The sequence below is a fragment of the Heterobasidion irregulare genome (genome assembly GCF_000320585.1).
Source record: "Heterobasidion irregulare TC 32-1 unplaced genomic scaffold scaffold_08, whole genome shotgun sequence".
Lineage (NCBI taxonomy): Eukaryota > Fungi > Basidiomycota > Agaricomycetes > Russulales > Bondarzewiaceae > Heterobasidion > Heterobasidion irregulare.
The window spans coordinates 1,600,738-1,615,968 of record NW_009258204.1 but is presented as its reverse complement, the minus strand read 5'-3'; the positions used below and the strand labels follow the sequence as shown (position 1 = coordinate 1,615,968).

The following is a 15,231-nucleotide window of genomic DNA, read 5'->3' as shown; positions in this document are numbered from 1 at the left end:
TCAATCATGCTTTCGCGCGACGGCAGGTAACGGCCAACCCTGGCCCGCTAGAAATTCCCACGGCCATCTTGGGTGCGCCATCTGGCCCATCTCAGCCTGAGACCTTCGGCGATTGACTCCTTCGACTCCTTCCCTCCGTATTCCTCATGGCGCTAAGACTCAAACATTCTCCATCGCCAGCTCCCTTTTCATTTGACAATCTACCATCTACGCCGCCATCGCTATCCCCTTCAACGACAGTGTCCAACCTCCCATCTCCACCAACGTCATGGCTCTCTGCCCGGGACATGAAGGTTTTTGGTGCTGACCCACTTCGAAGTCTCAATGAGATAGGTCTCGTGAAATGCAAGGAATGCGGAAAGCCCGTCTTGAGAAGTGCTGCCGCAGAACATGCTGGTGAGTGCTGGCAACGCGCACATTGAATCTAAGTCCCATTGATCATCCTTGGCAGAGCACTGCAGGACTATTCGCCTCGGTAAAGGAGCGAAGGGAAAGGCGGACGATAGCGGTGAGTTGCCTGCTCTCCAATTGCGCCCTCAGTCCCTTAATTGCCTGCTAGTAAAGGGCAAGAAACGCAAAGCAGATGATGTAGATCCCGCGGACCCAGATGGTCCGAAGTCCAAAAAGGCGAAGCCTGCGACAAAGGTGACCAAGGGCCGCTTCAAAGGCCCGGTCGACCTCGATCGGCAATGCGGCGTCATCAATGATAAGGGCCTCCCATGTTCTCGTTCGCTCACATGCAAGTCCCACTCCATGGGGTCCAAACGGGCGCTTGCGGGCCGATCGAAAGCATACGATGAGCTCCTCCTTGAGTGGCGGCGCGCGAATGATCCAGGCTTCGTTGAGCCCGTGAAACGCGAGAGCAAGAAGGAGCGCAAGGAGAAGAAAGACAGGGAGAAGAGGGAGCGGAAGCAGAAGGAGTTGGAGGAGTTGGCGAAAAAGAACGGGATTGATTTGAGTCAGCCGGGGGCGGAGGCCCGGTTAGAGCAAATAAAGGCGACTACGAAAAAGAAGAAGACCACAACAGCCATTGCGACCACGGCGGCTGGCGGAACGGGAGCAGGGGTCACTGCGAGTGCACGAGTGGCAGCGGTCGAGGAAGATCCGGCGTTGGAGAGTTTGGCGGAGGTGGACTCGGAAAGCGAACTAGACTCCATGGTGAAGAGTGTGCGGGTAGCCCAGGAACGAGGTGTACTGGGTGTGCCGTTAGCTGTTCCTTGCGACGCGGGAAGCTGGTTCGTGGTGCGGAGGGAAAGGCTGAGGAACTGTCGGGATCTTTTTGCAGGTGCGTTGATGAAGGGAGGGGTCTCTAGCGTTGCTGCCGCTGGGGCTGCAGCGAGGCTGGGAACGGGGGGCACATAAAATCACGAACAAATGCTCTTTTTTCATCAAGACCTTGAGACGGCTCACCATCGGACACGGACCCTCTCCCGGACAGTTTGCATTACGGTTCCGATTGCGGTCGTGCTGCACTCATCCGCGTTTCTCAAGACCATACTATCGCCATTTCTCTTCGGCTCGAACACAGTGTTTCTGCTCCGACCTAGACCCCCTCTCAGGTGTAATCCATGTATTTTTAGGGACTGTAACGATACATCTTCTTTTCGCTTTGTTGTCTCGGTCGTACGTGGTTCGTTCATGTTCGCAAGGAGTAACTCGCTTTCTTGGTCCATTAAGACCACCACGATGTCCGTGAGTCCGCGGTCTGCAGTTGCAATGACGCAGCCTTTGATACGATGGCATTGGGCCACGAATTTTCTGCAGGGTTCTTGCAACCAACGAATGGGGCATCCTAGATCATCCTTCTCGTCCTCAACACACGATGCGAAAAATACAGGCATCAAAGACATCTGCTCGATCGCTGATACTCGGCTTGGTTTTGAATCCCAAGAAAGAAACGGGTTGACCTGATATGGTAACCTAGATATCTGCTGCATGTAGCCATGACGTCAGGATGAAGGTATATAAAGTAGCAGGACGCGACGCGTTTCCCCGCACCGAGCATTTCCCCTTTCCCCGCCATGCCAAAGGGAAACAAATCTTCCGTGACGAAACAGTTGAAAAATGGCCTCGCTCATCCAGGCACCCTCGTGATGCCTCTGATCTCGACCGGCTCGTCGACTGGCTCATCGCCAACCTCTGCGAAGACGTTGAAGACGCCTGCTGACGAGGGGATCGCTTTCTTCGAATCGGATGCTCAGAAGGGAGAACCTCCTATCAGGGTGTATGAGTTAGCGTTAGAGGCAGATGGCGGGCCGAGCAAGGAAATAGCGGCGAGTGCTATTTCGAACTGAGTCTATATATGCGCACTCAACGAGGTTCTCTAGTACATTCGTCTTCCTCCCGCTAATACCCCATATATTCTGCGTGTCTCGCTCGAGGCTGGCACCCCAGCATCTAGAAATGGCGTTTTCAAGACCAACTTTCCTCTTGATGGAGGCAAGTTCGAACGCAATAAGTTCTCTGAGCGCAGGCGAGTTCCCAGATTCCAGTAATTGACATACCTTGTCTAATCATGATCAACCGCACTCCAGACTTCCGAATAACTTCTCGAAACCTATTGAGGTCGACCTCCCCATCTCACATGCCGGCGCTTTTGCCTACTGGGTCGAATACGACGGTTCCAAACCGGGGTCTCGCATCAAGGGACGTGAGGGTTATTTCAACATAGATCCAATTCTTCACACCAAAGCGCGCGCACCCATACTATCTCCAGATTTGAAGGCCCTTCCCCCTTCGCAAGGCGGCGCATCCCTTCGGGACGAGGACATAAGTCTTCCATTATCCGCCGTCTCCATATTGAGCACTGTCTCCAAGTGGATGGGTCCTGTATCGAGGTGGCCGGATTTCTTTGCAGAAGCTAGAGATCGTGGTTATAACATGATACACTGGACGCCGCTTCAGGAGCGTGGTCAGAGTGATTCCCCATACTCGATCAAGGATCAGCTACGGTACGAGCCGAGCATGTTTGACGACGGGACGAGAGGGGGTGAGGATGGAGGTGTCGCCAACATGGATTCGATTCTGAAGTCAGCAAAGGAGGAATATGGTCTGCTCAGCTTGACCGATGTCGTACTCAACCATACGGCTGATAATAGCGCCTGGTTGGAGAAGCATCCTGAAGCTGGTATGTTGTGACACCTGGGGTGCATTCATTCGTGCTCAGTTTTCAATCAGGCTATAGCCCTTCCAACTTTCCTCATCTAACTCCCGCACTCGAACTCGATGACGCTATCATTGAATTCTCTGGGACGCTCGAGTCGAAGGGCCTGCCCACCGAAATGCGTTCAAGCGCTGACATCGATGCTGTGGTAAATGGCCTCCGCGACTACCTGAAACGGTTGGACTTCTGGCAATATTATGTCCTCGACGTACAGCAGGAGAAGGATGCAATAGGAAAGGCCTTAGCTGCGGGCAGTGCAACGGCATGGGCTGGTCCCGATATCCGTGGCAAATCACCTAGTGAAATTGCGCAGATCGTTCGGGCGTACGACGACGGGGGCTCGATTCAGGGACTCGGGAAGTATGCAAGACGATTCGGCGTGCACATAGATGGCGCCGTAGCGCTTGGAATTTTACAGGCTGCCAGTGGTGATGTGTCTGCCGATTCTTGGGGCAAGGTCGTGGATATCCTGAACGTTCCCTTGTATGAGGAATGGGCAAACGATACCAAGATTGCGCTGGACAACATACGCAACCGGTTGGAGTATACCAGGCTTGATGAGCATGGACCCAAGATGGGGCGCATCTCCAAGAAGTGAGTTTCCACGTTCAAGAAGTCGCTGTATACTTATCACTTCACAGGTCTCCCATTGCTGAGCCGTACTTCGCGCGGATTCGCGGTGCAGAGAAGGAACCCCTCAAGTACTCTTTGGCTGTGAATGGTTGGCAATGGGCTGCTGATCCCCTGTCAAATTTCGCGCTCCTACCTTCGAAGGCTTATTTCCAGCGCACAGTCATCGCGTGGGGTGACTGCGTCAAGCTCAATTACGGCTCAACACCTGGAGATTCGCCCTACCTTTGGGATCATATGTCGAAATACGTTACTTCCCTTGCTCGTGCGTTTGCAGGTTTCCGTTTAGATAACTGCCATTCGACCCCCTTGCATGTCGGCACATTTCTTCTCGATCGTGCCCGAGAAGTAAACCCGGATCTTTATGTCGTTGCTGAGCTTTTCACAGGAAATGAGGACATGGACACCATTTTCGTCAGTCGTTTGGGAATCAACAGCCTCATACGGGAGGCGGGAAATGCGGGTGATCCGAAGGAGTTTTCGCGTATCATCTGGAGAGACGGATTGGGAAAGCCGATCGGATCTATGGACAGCGCGTGTCTCACCAGGCCAGGGTTTGTTGCCTCGCCTACATTGTCTGGGAAGGGTCCTATCAGGCCCTGTGTCGTCGTTCCGCTGAGCGGGTCGCTACCGCACGCGCTTTTGTACGATCAGACCCATGACAATGAGTCTACGACGACGAAGCGATCGGCGGAGGACACGCTTTCGACAGCTGGGATCGTGGCATTCGCATGGTGCGGTACTGGTAGTGTGAAAGGCTTCGATGAGGTGTACCCGAAGTTGTTGGAGCTGGTTACGGAGAAGAGGCTGTACGAGTTGGTGGGGCTTGGAGCAGAAGGACAAGGTTTCGGCGGGAGCGGAATCGCGGCGGCGAAACGGCTGCTCAACAACCTGCATCGCGAGATGGTGTTTGGTCGATATGAGGAGGGGCATGTGCATCAGGAAAATGATGTGAGGGCCACTTCCGTTTGGTACGAACCTAGTCTGATTCTTCCTTGCGCAGTACATTGTCGTGCACAGAGTACAGCCGAGCACACAGAAAGGCTACATCCTTGTCGCCCACACCGCTTTCTCCCACACGGCAGGAACGAAAGACCGTGGATCCAGTAAGTAACTTGTTCTCGCTGCGCTATGGCACTGACCTCGATATCATCAAGTTGAACCTGTCCGTCTTCGTCGCTCCAAGGCAAAGTATGTTTTTGGCGCGAGTGTAGAATTCTCTCAGCAAAGTCTTCCAACTAACTCTGGTACCCTTGGCGGTATCCCATCAAAGCTCATTCTCCTCCCCGCACCATCTCTCTCAGAAGGCGCTGATGATGAAGGACCATATACCGATATCATTGTTCCCAACAACTTCCCCCCCGGAAGTATCATGGTTCTCGAGACGCAGCTTCAAGGTCTTAATACCACTCTGGACGCCTTTTGTGTTTCTGGTGCCGACAAGGCGTTCGGAGATCTTGACTTGGTTGATTTAAATGTCGTCTTGTTTAGGACTGAAGGCGAAGAGCTCGATGCAACCAACGGCGAGGTCGGTGGATACGATGTTTCCGGCCTTGGTAAACTAAAATACTGCGGTCTCGAGGGATGGATGCACCCTATGAGGCACATAATAAAGTATAACGATCTGGGTCACCCGCTTTGCCAACATCTGAGACAGGGTGCGTGGGCGTTGGACTACGTCTCTTCACGCCTTTTCAAACAGGCGTCGTATCTTCCCCGTCTTACGAAACCCGCCGAGTGGTTCAAGGAACGTTTTGACATCGTCAAGACAAGCGTTCCGCCGCACCTGAGGCCGAAATATTTTGCCATGATCATATCAGATGCGCACAAGGCGGCGCGGCGTGCTGCCATTGAACAGTGCTCGGACTTCGTTTCCTCTGGACATTCCTTCACTCAGGACCTGGCCCTCGTCGCGGTACAAATGCATGGTCGAGTGCAGTCCGCTTCGCTTGATCCTGGGAAACCGACTCCGTCTTTGGCCGCTGGCTTACCGCACTTTTCTTCTGGGTGGGCAAGGTGCTGGGGCCGTGATGTATTCATCTCGTTGAGGGGTCTGTTTTTGACGACGGGGAATTTCGAGGATGCAAAGAAGCATATCTTGGCCTTTGCTTCGACATTAAAGCATGGTTTGATTCCGAACTTGCTTGACTCGGTCAGGAATCCCAGGTAAACCAATTCTCGGTCGCTCATTCACATTCATCTGATACGGGACCCGCCTTGACAATAGATACAATTCCCGTGACTCGCCTTGGTGGATGCTTCAAAATATCCAAGACTACGTCACGAAGGCGCCTGACGGTTTAGCTTTACTGGCTGAGCCAGTGAAGCGACGTTTTCCGAAGGATGACACCTGGGTGCCCTGGGACGATCCTCGAGCGTATGCAGAGACGAGCACAGTAGCGGAGATCATCCAAGAAGTTCTCCAGCGGCACGCCAGTGGTATTTCGTTCCGTGAGTACAACGCCGGCCCAAACCTTGATATGCAGATGCGGGAAGAAGGGTTTAACATTGAGATCCGAGTCGACTGGAATACTGGCTTGGTGCTTGGCGGCAACGAATTCAATTGTGGAACCTGGATGGACAAGATGGGGGAATCTGAGAAGGCTGGGAATAAGGGTTTGCCAGGGACGCCAAGAGATGGAGCGCCAGTGGAAATAACAGGACTGGTGAAGAGTACGTTGAGGTGGTTGGATGAACTATCAGGCCAAGGTCATTTTCCTTTCCAAGGTGTAGAAGCCATCAGTGAGCTGTTTGATCTCGCTCCGGTACTAATCTGTTCTTATTGATCTTTGTTTTCAGTCGGTAGCGGGCGGCGTCTGGTGTCATTCAAGGAGTGGGGATCACTGATACAAGAGTCCTTCGAAAAGTGCTATTACGTTCCATTGGGTAAGTGCTTTCTATGAGGGACAATTCGGCATCTGATATTCGGACATAGATCCTGTCAATGACAATTCATACTATATAACCCCTTCTCTCGTCAACCGTCGTGGGATATATAAGGACGTCTTCGGCTCTGGAGTGGGCCGTGAATGGTCCGACTATCAGTTCAGACCGAACTTCGCCGTAGCGATGACCGTGGCGCCTGAGCTATTCGTTCCTGAGCATGCCATGACAGCACTGAAGCTGGCGGATGATGTGTTGCGAGGTCCATTAGGCATGAAGACACTCGACCCGAACGATCTGCAATACCGGCCATTTTACGACAATTCGAACGATTCTAGCGACGTCGCCACCGCCAAAGGCCGGAATTACCACCAGGTAAAAAGATAATTGCTACAATCGATTGCTTCTATTGAGACGTTGATCCGATTTCAGGGTCCAGAGTGGGGGTGGCCTCTTGGTTTCTTTTTGCGAGCCTATATTCACTTCGACATCAAAGTCGGCGCAGGCAATCCCGTAAGTGGCTATCTTTAATCCGTTTCCACGACGTATATGGACGATTCATAGGACTCTACCGTCACCCTTCACCACATCCACGGCATATTACGTCCATCTCGAGCCCACATTCGCAAGGATCCATGGGCAGGATTACCTGAACTTACCAACAAGGACGGTGCATTTTGCCATGATTCTTGCCCCACTCAGGCGTGGTCGGCCAGCACGATGCTCGACTGTTTGGAAGATGTGCATAAAATGTCGGCTGCGAGATGAATCCTGCATATGAGAGGGTGAAAAGGGGTGTAAAGCTTAGGCATGTAACAGTAAATTGACTCAGCACGCGGATCTCGGTTTCGATAGAATTAGACATGTACGTCCAGGATTCCTGTCGCGATATTGATTTGTATTCGTTACACACCGATCTAAGGATGAGCGCATGAGCCATGTCCTTGTTCAGATCTTCAGACCCGTTCTTTTGGGAATCAGAGTGAAGTTTTAGATCCGGACTGCGAATCTGAGCTCCTTTCGGATTTGGATGATCTGACATTCTGACAAATAAGCAGTCACAACATTTGAATACCAATCTAGCATGAAAACCGGTCCAGCCCTGGATCCAAGATTGAATTTGAGGTTGCGTGGCGTTATTTACCTCTGTGTAAAGGTGTATAAGCACTTAACTCAGCCACCAAAATATCGACCAAGACACTGATGGTGGCCTCGAGGATCCGAATCACAAATTCCTCACATGTCGTTCTTCGGGTTTGAACAAAACGACGTCTTAGAAAACGAGAAAAACAGCTTCTTACAAGGCAAGCAGGACCAGGAGGAGCTTGCCGTCTATACTTGGGGAGAGGAAAGCTATGATGGTCTCGGAGACGTCTTGCAAGAGGGTGGGGATGAGCTCAATGACGAGACGTTTGGGGGGACGGGTGAAGTCGGTGAGTTGTAGCATCCCCCCTGCGCAACGATGGGCACAAGCTGACTTTTATCATCTGGCTATCAGGCAAAGACTTCGACTTCACGCAACAAGCGCTCCCTTTAGATGATCGTCATAGGCCAACACCGCTGCCTCATGGAAATGTCAAAGAGGCAGGTTTTCATAGCACCTACCCACAGGGGCATCATGAGTCACAGGGAATATCTGCCGCGCAGAGTCAATCTTGTATGATAGTCACAGACTTCATCCCTGTGCTTGTCTTACATCTTTCTCCTTGTCCGCCGTAGTCCCTCAAGCACATGCGCTCTGGGATGAGAAATCGCCATTCTCAGTACTTCCTCGGATGAATGGCACAGCCCGCACACCCGTCGATCACCATCGCGCGACTTCATCATCAAGGCTATCGCAATACTCCAATGGATCGATTCCGTCCAATGGCCAGCCACACGCTTCCTCTCCATCTCCGTCTATTGCTCAGTCTATCTCCCATGGTATCACACGCTCTGGTGTTCGAACATTGGAGGAAATCGAGGCAGAGATGCGCGCGGCTGCGCAGAAATCTCGGACGCAGGCTGCCGTCACACAGCGACAACAGCTCCTGCAGGAACAGCAGCAACAGCAACAGCAATACTATCAGCAGCAGCAGCGCTCGGCGCCTCCTAGAATGCACCCGCAGTCTCAATCGCCTCGTTTCCATCAGCAGCAGCAACATCAGCAACTCATCTTACAGCAGCAGCGCGAGCAACTCATTCGGGAGCAGCAGCTACGGGAGCGTCACCGCGAACAACAGATACGAGAGCGACAGCTCCAAGAGGCCCAAATGCAAGAGCAACTACGAATAGAGGAGCTCGAGAGACAGTTACGTGCTCAGCACATATCCGATCTACAACAGCAGCATCTTTTGCAGAACCAGTATATTCACCAGCGGCAGAATTCTGATCAGTTAACAGAGCTACAAGTAGTCCAGCAACTCAACCAGCGCAGACAGCGCTCTCCGGCGTTGATCGATCCGCATTTGCAGAATACCTACCAGGGCCAACAAATGTTGCCACAAAATATTCAGCTCCAACAGCGCCTTTTATCTGAGCTTGCTCAGGCAGAGTTCATGCAGAGTATGCAGGGGGCTACTCAAGAAGAGCATATTGCGTTACAACAAGAGGCCATGCGTAGAATTGTGGAGACCGAAAAGATGGAGGAGAAAAGGAGGAGAAAGGCTGCTAAGATTGCTCATATGGTGCGTTGATCTGTGAACGTCTGAATAGAATCCAGGTCATGATTCCAGCATACGTAGTCTCGGTACAATGACCTCATGACTCAATCCGACAAGGACTTCATAACTCGTATACAAGTTTCTCAGCTCGTCACTCAAGACCCGTACGCGGAGGATTTCTACGCGCAAGTATACAGTGCTGTCATTCGTTCTCGCATGGGCCTCGAGACTGATGAACGCGTGCTCAAATTCGGTTCTGGTGGTGGTGTGGGCCTCGGGATAGCTCAGAAAGGCGCTGGGCGAAGGCCTAACGCTATGCAAAAAATGGAGCAACAGGTGGAGAGAATCGTGACCAATGCGCGCTTAAGGGAGAAGGAAAAGGGCATGCATTGTACGTGCCGTCTTTTTGAATTGCTCGTGTCCATCATCTTACTGACCTATCGTACAGCTGCGCACAGTCTGCAGGGTGCACTGGGTAAAACGTCAGGAAGGAGTTACAAGGCCGCACCACGCCAGCTCCTCCAAGTCGACTCGGCGAACGGAACGACTAGCCCTGCTATGAGCCACGCTCATATCTCCAAAGAAGATGCTATTCGTCAAGGTGGTGAAGGTGCCGCAAAAGAGGCAGCGAAGCTAGGAGCTGAAGCACTTGGCGGCGCCGCAGATGTAAGTTTGGACTTATCTGAAGCCTTATGCACGACTGCATACGCTTACACGCTTCGTCTTTCAGCCGGAGGGCATCGTACAAAAGGAACCCCTGACATCAAGAGAGACGCTGTATATCCTTGAGCACCTCTACGACGTAGTGCTGAGCATAGAGCAAATGCGGCGTGACGAGCCGCCTGCGGATTCAGATGACCTCGAACAAGTTGGGATCTGGTACGCTTATATCCTCTTTTGTCGTACGTATCGACATCTTACATCAGTAAAGGAATGCACAGTACAGGGAGCTCGTACAACAGCTGTATGACGAGCTGAGGATTATGGAGCCACTCGAGACGAGGTATGTTCGGTTACGCTAATGCTACATCCACCATTCATAAATACTTTACAGCGTCCCTCATCCGTTCATCTCGCTCTTGACGCCAGTGAAGGGCAAGAGGCTTCTCTCCAGGATCACGCGTCAATTTAACGACCAGCAAATGATGACCCTCGTCACACTTCTGGTTGCATGTTTCTCTCAGCTGGACGTCATTATACATTCATCACTTCTCGATAATCCAACGGAAAGCCGAGACCGGTTAGACATGGAGAAGCAAACTCAGGCTTTCCTCTCTAGCGTGGTGGAGAGCATTTTGCCAGTCGTGGCGAAGACAGAATTACGCCTGATCAGCGGATGGCTCGGGCTGCTATTTGAGAGAAGTGACATTGTAGCCGTCTCTCAAACAAGCGTGAGTCTCTAACCAATCTCGACAATCGACATCCTAATTTTGATATCCAACAGCCTGGAATTGCATTTTTGACTATGTTGATGGGTCGAGTAGAAATCATCAAGCAGAGCTTGATCTCGCAGCCAGAGCTTCCAGGACATCCCACGCCTGATGAAGCCCATCAATGGTCTGCTATACATCTTATTATGTTTTTCATGAACAGATTTGTTGATCATTCGTGTCATAGGCAACTCATATTCGATCATCTATTCCAGACTCTTCTTCCAAACTTATTATACCTCTTCCCGTCCACCCGCTTAGCTGTCACCACGGAATCGCTCCCGCCGATCGAATCAATGCCTGACCTCCACCCTGATGCTCTCGATCAAGCTGTCTGGCAGTTCCTCGGCGCCCTTGCAGAGCAATCCTCTAGCGAGCAGCAACAGGCACTGGTCACAGTGCTCCGCGAAAAAATCCTCGACAATATCACGAGTCTCCGCGAGGGCTGGTTCGCAAACGAGGACGAACGGCTCTCGAAAGTCAATAATGTGAATATGTTTTTGCATCCCCTTGGTCTAGATATATCACAGGTGAACGTATAGTGTCCTTTGTACATGGAGTGTGTTGTTTTTCCATGGTGCTGTCACTCTGTCGTCTTGCTTTGGTGTGGTTGGGATCGTAAATTGTGGGTACAGTAATTATTGCATGTTGCATGAAGATCTACTTCCGTCTAGTACGATACCAAGGTACATGTACAATAAACCAAGAATAAATCATCGACGACAAAAGTACAACTCGACCATGAAACTCATGGTTCCGAACAAAGAAGGTCGTGAGCGGGGTCGTCTGAGGGTGATGATAAGCAGTCAAATAATGAAGATCGCTTGTCCCTGCCCCTCCGTTGTATCTCATCTCCAGAAACCAAAAGGCCATGTAAATCCAATACAGGCAGAGCTGACCACGCTGGAAGCTGGCCATCTGGAAGCCGCAAAAGCATTGTTTCCGGCGAGAAAGATACATTACTGTCGGGAAGCTGCATGAGGGGAAGACTGAACAAAGATTTCTTTTTGTTGTACATATCCCGCGGCATATTTTTCACGTGAGAACCGACTTCAAGATGGTTCGTCGAGAGCGAGGTGAATTCGGCGTAGTTAGGGTATAGCATCACATAGCCACGAAGATAGACGAGCTCGATGAAGTACTTTTTCCAAGAATGCGTCCATTTGTTCGACCGCACGTCTGGAACGATGCTATCCTTCAGAGAGAATGGAAAGACGGGGGGCTGTGACAGTCGGGCGGACAGGTAGGCATGAAATTGGCGCCAGTGTTCAGGGAAGTAGAGTGCGCCCCAACTGCAAGGGATTTGCGAGAGATAAGGAGTGCTAGAGTGTGAGATTCCAGACGAAGTAAATAATTGGCGCGCGTTGAATGGTCGACGGCCTTCGGGTCTTAGTTCGACACTCTTTTGTTGATACAAGCTGATTCCAAACAGGAAGGGTACTTTGTTGGTCTCCTGTCCATAGCTGAGAAAGAACATTAATTTGAGCAACATGTGAACAGAAAAAAATCGAACCAGTAGCGAAGAAGTGACATCTTCAACCAAGCATAGAACAGAGGCGATACCTCTACGTCATCTTCGAGCAAAAGGCCATACGTATCGTTTGACAGAGGATACCAAGACTCCACGACAGCTGGAAGCAGACCACCACGGACAACCCGATGATGCAGAAAAACGGCGCCATGGTTCCACTGAATGTTTTGGACAAGCTGAAGTGTCCTCTTGTCGGCAGTCTGCTCTGCATTGACGCGCAAGGTTAGTTTGTCGCCGAAATAACGAGCTCTGCTCAGCGAGGTCAACAAGCGAGACAGCGAGTCAGGCCTATCGTTTGTGATGATACTGATGTCAATTTTTGGAGTATGCCAGTCTTCACGGGAACCAAGAGGCTGTCAACCTAACCTAGACAGTGATCCGAAGGGGGTATAGACGCACTTTTCCATTCCTGAATAGTGAGCGTGCCCATCCAGTCACAATAGAGAAGGTCCAGTCGAGGAATCTGGATAAGTTTAATTTCAGTGTTCTCGCGTCCGAAATTTTGAGATAGATGATCGGTGAAAGAATCTTGCTCAGCTAGCGCTATTAGCACGTCAGGTGAGTTGTGTAGATTCTTAAGCCAGGATGTAAGTTTGAGGGCAATCGATACGTCTCTCGGTCGCTGTATCTGGTAATACAAGTTACAATCGCCGTTGACAAGAGTTTTATCATCCAAGATATTGTCCATGCCATGATTTTTATCGGCACCCGATTGGCGTTCTTGTGCTCCGTAGAGAAGAATGTGCAAACGATGTCCTTCAGATACAAGTCGACAAGCGGGCGAAGAGAAGGCCTGTAGATCATCTAGAGTTGGGAGCAGGAGACCAAACGTCCCGCGAGATGTTGTTGTCGTATCGTTTTCAAGCAATTGCTGGCGCAGAAGGTTTTCGTCAAGTACGTTCTGTTTCACAGGGACAGGAGGCGATTCGTCCTGTATCGGCTGAGAGTCTTGACACCAGGTATCGATCACCAGAGGATCTTCAGAAGCTAATACGACAGCTCCCACCATGTCCTGTCGGCGAAGCAAATGTTCACCGAACCCACGCCAATCTTGGAGTTGGGGACGGTGATGCCCTTCGTCTGGAAGCAAGAGCTTGGAGGGGAAGACGAATGGAGGCACAAGGAAAGACGCTGTCTGTGGATTATGGGACGGGACTAGACAAATAGACTGGGGGGAGCCATATCCTCTGATCCCGAAGGGAAATGACACGTTGAGAGGATTCAGTATCTTCCTACGAGCACCGCTGTCAGCTACCTCCATCCACTCGAAGTCGTCCATGATCAAGATAAACTCGCTTGTCGCCTGCGAGGTCGCCCGAGCAAGTACCTCGATTTCACCAACTCCCCGTTGCCAAGGTTGTAGAATGACTTCGACCCGAGAGTCCCCCAGAGTTACAGATACGACATCGTGCAGGATCCGACGAACGACTGAGAATATCCCCTCTGGGCATACGACGATAATCTCGCTGAGATGAACGGATCCTTTGTGAAGGGCCAGGAGTTTAGATTCCAGGTCAGGTATGGCACTAGCAGTTACAGGAAGCACTACAGTCAAGGAGCTGTGCTGGATAGGCCCGGCGGGATGCAATTCTTCCAAGAAGGACGGCACTGTAGCAAGATTAGGGTTGCTAGTTGGCGGAGGTTTCATAGCTGAATCGAGATATACGGGATGCGAGCAACCGGGGAGATCGCATGACAAGGTCACGGCGGTAGAGGGGCTCAGGAAGGAGAAGCCCCAAGTGTAGAGCTTGTAGAGAACTACGAGATAGAAAACACAGACTGACGGTAGAATAACAGATTTGGCGAAAGAATAGACAACGCGTGAAGCAGCCTGCTTCCTGTTATACCTCAGCCCTGCCTTGCGCGTCGCAGAGTGAGACATGGTGGCTACCGAGGGCTGTGGTTAGAAGGCAGAAAGGTTTTAGTGGATTCAACGAACAGTCGCAACCAACGCGTCTGAGAATACCTCCACGTGACCGCGGTTTCTACTTTCACTGGATTCCAAGTAGTATCAGAGGAGCTCGCAAGTGCAATATTGAGTACGCAAAGTATTCAAAGGCACGCCGAATAGCAATCAACCTTCTTACGCGTCAACGTTAATTTCCAGTGCAGTGAGAGTATCACCGGCGCGAGATTTCTTCCATGAGATCTAAGACATCATGCATCATGCCGTATCCATTGCAATCAACTCCAAGTCGTCAAAATTTACCGCTGGCTGTTCAGCTTCCAACATGGCCGAAAGAAGTGTGTCGATATCGGGAGTAACAACGAATCGCCGACTGACCTCTCCAAGCACGTTAATGTTTTTCTTCGCTGGGTCAATGTGCACGGCTTGCTGGAGGAACGAAGGCTGCGTTGCGGCCGAAACCTACGGTAACATAATAATAAAAAACGCATATAACTGTGAGCACGGAAACACGCACATCCATAACGATGCCGTCCGCTAAACGCATCTTGACTGCTCCGCTGCGATGAATCTCCAGCTGGCCTATCACGCCGTCTACAGGTACGGGTCCCTGCTCCGCTTCCGCATTTTCTGTGGCCGCAGGTTTAACGTCCTCAGCAAATGTCACTTTCTTAGCATCGCCTTCGGGAGCTTTTTGTTTTTCTGCGCGTACCGGCGCATTTTTAGAAAGAAATGTCGGGAATGGTGTTGGAAATTGGAAGAAGTAAAGACGTTCGTGTCGCGTGTCAGGATCCTATGGGAGCAAGTGAGAATATGCTAGAAAGAAAATCAATAAGGCGCACATCGAATTCATCATGTTTGGTTGTGAAATCATCAATGAGATCCTCCATCTCTTCCTCATCTTCGCTCTCACTCAGGTCAATGGCGTTTGCAAGATTGACATCTCCAGCAGCCTCGGTTAAGGGAGTTCCGTCTTCTACCTCCATCGCATTTTCCTTGTCTGCAATTGTACAGCCACCGGAAATGAGCTTTGGGAACATATAAGC

The 15,231-nt window shown here is 51.1% G+C and overlaps 5 protein-coding genes across 5 annotated transcripts; 3 read left to right on the top strand and 2 right to left on the bottom strand.

Annotated features, from left to right (window-relative positions):
* Window positions 1-146: 146 nt before the first annotated feature.
* HETIRDRAFT_453614 (uncharacterized protein) lies at window positions 147-1,362 on the top strand (the record flags this gene model as incomplete). Its single annotated transcript, XM_009551096.1, has 2 exons — window positions 147-396; window positions 452-1,362. 2 exons carry the CDS (start codon window positions 147-149, stop codon window positions 1,360-1,362), a joined length of 1,161 nt encoding a protein of 386 aa, XP_009549391.1.
* A 731-nt stretch (window positions 1,363-2,093) lies between these two features.
* Window positions 2,094-7,669, top strand: HETIRDRAFT_156063 (glycoside hydrolase family 13 protein; the record flags this gene model as incomplete). Its single annotated transcript, XM_009551095.1, has 12 exons — window positions 2,094-2,273; window positions 2,328-2,473; window positions 2,535-3,127; window positions 3,178-3,757; window positions 3,805-4,744; window positions 4,797-4,899; window positions 4,951-5,959; window positions 6,021-6,535; window positions 6,593-6,679; window positions 6,729-7,051; window positions 7,109-7,189; window positions 7,241-7,669. The coding sequence occupies 12 exons, from the start codon at window positions 2,094-2,096 to the stop codon at window positions 7,442-7,444; spliced, it is 4,761 nt and encodes a 1,586-aa protein (XP_009549390.1). The 3' UTR covers window positions 7,445-7,669.
* Window positions 7,670-7,916: 247 nt separating this feature from the next.
* On the top strand, window positions 7,917-11,476 carry HETIRDRAFT_151612 (uncharacterized protein; the record flags this gene model as incomplete). Its single annotated transcript, XM_009551094.1, has 10 exons — window positions 7,917-8,109; window positions 8,175-8,264; window positions 8,396-9,342; window positions 9,400-9,709; window positions 9,767-9,984; window positions 10,049-10,197; window positions 10,250-10,321; window positions 10,373-10,709; window positions 10,763-10,875; window positions 10,936-11,476. The coding sequence occupies 10 exons, from the start codon at window positions 7,917-7,919 to the stop codon at window positions 11,288-11,290; spliced, it is 2,784 nt and encodes a 927-aa protein (XP_009549389.1). The 3' UTR covers window positions 11,291-11,476.
* Window positions 11,477-11,496: 20 nt separating this feature from the next.
* HETIRDRAFT_323869 (uncharacterized protein) lies at window positions 11,497-14,161 on the bottom strand (the record flags this gene model as incomplete). The annotated part of the gene is made up of 3 exons (XM_009551093.1): window positions 11,497-12,211; window positions 12,262-12,613; window positions 12,679-14,161. The coding sequence occupies 3 exons, from the start codon at window positions 14,159-14,161 to the stop codon at window positions 11,497-11,499; spliced, it is 2,550 nt and encodes an 849-aa protein (XP_009549388.1).
* Window positions 14,162-14,443: 282 nt separating this feature from the next.
* Window positions 14,444-14,861, bottom strand: HETIRDRAFT_323441 (uncharacterized protein; the record flags this gene model as incomplete). Its single annotated transcript, XM_009551092.1, has 2 exons — window positions 14,444-14,647; window positions 14,703-14,861. Coding segments are annotated over 2 exons (363 nt in total), but the record flags the coding sequence as incomplete, so codon positions are not given.
* Window positions 14,862-15,231: the final 370 nt, after the last annotated feature.